General features: G+C 35.7%; 1 protein-coding gene across 1 annotated transcript; it reads right to left on the reverse strand.

The window, feature by feature from the left end:
* Nucleotides 1-812: 812 nt before the first annotated feature.
* LOC109374057 (olfactory receptor 8G1-like) lies at nt 813-1,748 on the reverse strand. The gene has a single exon (XM_019628326.1). It carries the CDS (start codon nt 1,746-1,748, stop codon nt 813-815), a length of 936 nt encoding a protein of 311 aa, XP_019483871.1.
* Between the last annotated feature and the right edge of the window lie 2,897 nt (nt 1,749-4,645).

Raw genomic sequence — 4,645 nt, forward strand, 5'->3', positions numbered from 1 at the left:
ACCAAAAAAGCCAAACATAGCACTTGAAAAAGTTAATGGGTGAAGACTCTGTTGGATACATACTGATTTTCATATAAATATTTGGGATGGGGGTGGAATAAATATCAAGAAATTATCAAGGACCAAATAGTTAGCAGTCATTCTGCTACCTGGAAATAGAGCAGTGAACCATATGTACAGGGGTCAACCTTATGGAGATTACAGTCCAGTGTGGATTTGGAAAATAAACAGGCCATCACAAACTAAAATCATAGATGTCAAACACGGGGATATTAGATTGGGCACAATAATAACACATGGGTCTGTGACTCATATTTTAAAGCTCTGATTAGGTTTATTAAGTATAAAATAGAGAAAATCACTTAGAAAAAGAAGGTATGGGGTGAAATACAGCAAGAAAGGGGCTTTCCCAGACTCGAGATATGCAAAAACTAAAAAGTAGAAGCATCATATTGCTATGATTTTGGGCCACACAGAAGAAAGAAGATTGCTTACAACTGCTAGAAGATATTTTATTATGGCTAAGGATTGAGTTTTTATCAATTGTATACAAGAAAAAGATGAGGTGATGGTGATAGCATTACTGGGTTCACATATCCAAGTCATTTTTAGTATTTCTTCTAATCTGTTTTTCAGTGATACTTAGACAGAGAGAAATGGCATAAAAAGGTCATAGGAATAGGAAATAATGTCAATAGAATCCCACTAAATGAGGATATATGTTGACAGATGAGCTAAAATTAAACATATCAATTCATACACTATAATAACCAATGACTTAGACAAATAAATTATCCTTGTATTATTCCTGATCACAAGAATATTTTTCTGTCTAGCATTTTACTGAGGGCAACATTAACATCTTTATTCCTCAGGCTATAGATCAGGGGGTTTAGCATGGGCACAACAATAGTATAAAACACAGAGGACACTTTCCCATCATCCATAGAGCTCACAGATGATGGTTGCAGGTACATATATGCTGCAGATCCAAAGAAAACAGCAACAGCCAAGATGTGGGAGCTGCAAGTGCTGAAGGCTTTGGACTTGCCCTTAGTGGAACGGATACGAAGAATGCTGGCAATGATGAAGATGTAGGAGATAAGGATGGTTAGGCTAGGGGCAAGGATGTTAATCACACTGAAGATTAAAATCAGTAATCTGTTGGCATAGGTACTAGAACAGGAGAGTTTTAATAGGGAAAGAAGATCACAGAAATAATGATTGATCACATCAAATTTGCAGAAATGAACCCTAAACAAGCAGCCTGTATGAGCAAAGGCACAAACCAGGCCTATAGTATACACTCCCAAAATCAGGGAGAAACAGGCCTGATGAGACATGATGACATTATAAAGCAAGGGACTACAGATAGCAACATAGCGGTCATATGCCATTGCAGCCAAAATATAACACTCTGAGATAGCAAAAACAAGGAAGAAATAGAGCTGAGTCATGCATTCAGGGTAAGAGATGATGTTCTTCTCTGTCACAAAGTTCATCAGCATTTTGGGGGTAATGACAGTGGAATGGCAGAAATCAATGAAGGACAAACTGCTGAGAAAATAGTACATAGGGGTGTGCAAGTGAGAACTCAGCCTTATGAGTGTGATCATGCCAAGATTCCCCACCACTGTGACTACATAGATTCCCAGGAAGAGGAAAAAAAAGGGCAGCTGGAGTTCTGGCTCTTCTGTGAGCCCAGCAAGGATGAACTTCGTCACTGTGGAATAATTTCCAGGGTCCATTATCTTCTCAGCAGGTTCTAAGTTCTAAAAAGAGAAAAATTAGCGTGCTGTTTGTGTGTGTGTGTGTGTGTGTGTGGGGGAGTATGATTCTGTGGAAAACTATTTTATTCTTCATCAGAGGCAATTCATAATACAAGGCTCTCTTGAATTTCTTTTGCCACTCTGAGACAACCAATGATTCTGGTTGACCAGAGAAGAAATTATACACTTCAAGAACCTTATAATTAAGATACTTCATAATTTTTAAGAGAAAACACCTAATTTTTATTTTTAAGTCAGTCAGAAGGAACATTACTACACATTTCTGAGGACTTTAAATTTTCCTTCCGTATTCTATATGTATGTGTTATTATCACACATGTGGAATGACGTTTTCTTTTTATTCTGAATAAATAATATTAGTGTATGCTTCCTATAATTTATAAACAGGATTCTTAAGTCTGTGGAAAATGGTATATTGGTCTGAGCAATTTTCCTTACTAGAATCCTGAGGCAAAAATAGCTGAAGTACTGGGCAACTACCCATATTTTTCAGCGGGGATTCTGCTGCTTTATATATCCTAGCTTTTTTTCACCCAGGCCGACTACCCCAGAAAGCAGAAATATAATTGATTGGCAAATATCATGCTTCTATTTCAACAGTTTTCTCCAGATCAAGGAACCGCCCTCCCTTATCTAGTTAGATAATCCCAGAGGCCATAATAGTATGGCCTAAATGCAGGTTATATAGTCCAACGCTGTGACCCAGAGAGCAGTGGACTATGCAACCTGGACTTCATGACTGAAGTGGTGGAGTTCAGAATACTGTTCATATTCCCAAAATATGAGAACAGTAGTGAAGACAAACACTAGGTGTTATTATTCTATATACTCATGTGTGTGTGTGTGTGTGTGTGTGTGTGTGTGTGTGTATTCATGTGTTTTACATGTGTTCTCTATAGAATTCAAAGATGGTGGAGATGTGGTTTACTAGAGCACATGCAAAATATAACTAAAAATTTTAATTTAAATCTATACTGGTCTATGGTGTAATGCGTTTTCTTAAAAAAATAAAAATGTATCTTTAGATTTGCAAAGAAAATGAGTAGATTCTAGAAATGGAAATTCACATTGTTAGTCAATACTCAGGTAGTGGTTGGATTAATGTCTTCAGTTTGGGGTATAATATATGATTTAGAAAAACTGGACAAGTTCAGGAAAATGACCAAGAAATCTGTCATTTGAGAAATGGCTGAAATCATTGAGAAAAATTAAAACAAAAATTAATGTGTCACATGAAAGTTCTCTTATTGTTCACAATATTGTTTTATTTAAGAGGTATTGGCCTTATTGTATATGAGGTCAGACAATTAAGTTTGCGAACTTGTTGCAACAATGTTGCTAACCTTTTATGGTATCAGAGGGATTATTCATTATGAATTTGTACCAACTGTACAAACAGTTAGCCAAGTTTACTATTTGGAAGTGCTGAAAAGGCTAAGTGAAAAAGTTAAACGACCTGAACTTTTCACCAACAATTTATGGCTCTTGCATCATGACAATGCACCAGTTCACATGGCACTGTCTGTGAGGGAGTTTTTAGCCAGTAAACAAATAACTGTATTGGAACAACCTCCCTACTCACCTGATCTGTCCCCCAATGACTTCTCTCTTTACCCAAAGATAAAAGAAATATTGAAAGGAGGATATTTTTATGACATTCAGGACATCAAGGGTAATACAATGACAGCTCTGATGGCCATTCCAGAAAAAGAGTTCCAAAATTGCTTTGAAGGGTGGACTAAATGCTGGCATTGGTGCATAGTTTCCCAAGGGGAGCACTTCAAAGGTGATCATAATGATATTCAGCAATGAGGTATGTAGCATTTTTTCTAGGAGGAGTTCACCAACTTAATTGTCAGGCCACATATGCCTCCAAGAAAATAAAATACAACTAACAGCTTGAAACTATGGGGAGACATGTTTGGTTTCACAACAAAGATGAACATTCTAGCAGTCATACATACCCTGAACTTACAGTCAGAAATATTTGAACACAGCCTGAATAAGTAATTATTTGGCAGATGTTGTTTAAGGACACAAGCACCTGATGGGTGGTTTGCATTAAATTATCTTTAACATCTTTTCCAGTTTCAAGATTTTGTAATTCTTATAGGCCCTGATATTAAGTTAGACAGTTGTGGATGCAAACCTCAACTCAACTCCATACTTACTATGTGACTTAAGGGTAATTATATCCACTCTCCAACCCTCTGCAAAACAAAAATGCTAATATCTGTCTCATATAAAAATAGTTAAGTGATGCCAACAAGGTGCTTAACACAGTTTCTGGCTTTCATAGAACTTAATAATTTGAAATGTTGTATTAATTTTAATCTATTGAGGTTTTTTTCATGTATCTTTTATTTAACCAACATTTTCATTCTGAAGTTTTAATTTTTTTCCTTATCGTATCTTATTCTTTCTCCTTTCTACATGAATACACACAATAATACAGGAATTTGGCATATTTTACTGAATATTAACCTCCTAAAATCATCAATATTTCCCATGGTTTCCAAATAAATTTCCAATCAAATTCTCTGTCATTTAAAGATTTATGTCATTTGGCAACAAAACAAAGTTTTATTTTTTTGTGTCCCAATAAGTATCATATGATTTGGCTACTTCACAAACTAGCATTTGGTAGCCTCTCTTTGTTGACTCGTCATATTCCCTCTGCTTTTCTTTTATTCTATCCTCACTATCCTATGGAGTCTATTTAGTAGTTAGGGAACTTTAGTTAAGAGCTTTAATAATGAAAGCCTTAGTTAATAAGACCACTTTTTACATGCCCATGAATATGTTTAGGATGTACTTAATTCTGTATTGATTATTATGAGTTATGACTGGTTTTT

This window comes from Hipposideros armiger, unplaced genomic scaffold, assembly GCF_001890085.2.
Source record: "Hipposideros armiger isolate ML-2016 unplaced genomic scaffold, ASM189008v1 scaffold_781, whole genome shotgun sequence".
Classification (NCBI taxonomy): Eukaryota; Metazoa; Chordata; class Mammalia; order Chiroptera; family Hipposideridae; genus Hipposideros; species Hipposideros armiger.

Excerpts from the sequence above, each read along its gene's own strand:
- LOC109374057 (XM_019628326.1), bottom strand. The coding sequence starts at position 1,748 with ATGGACCCTGGAAATTATTCCACAGTGACGAAGTTCATCCTTGCTGGG.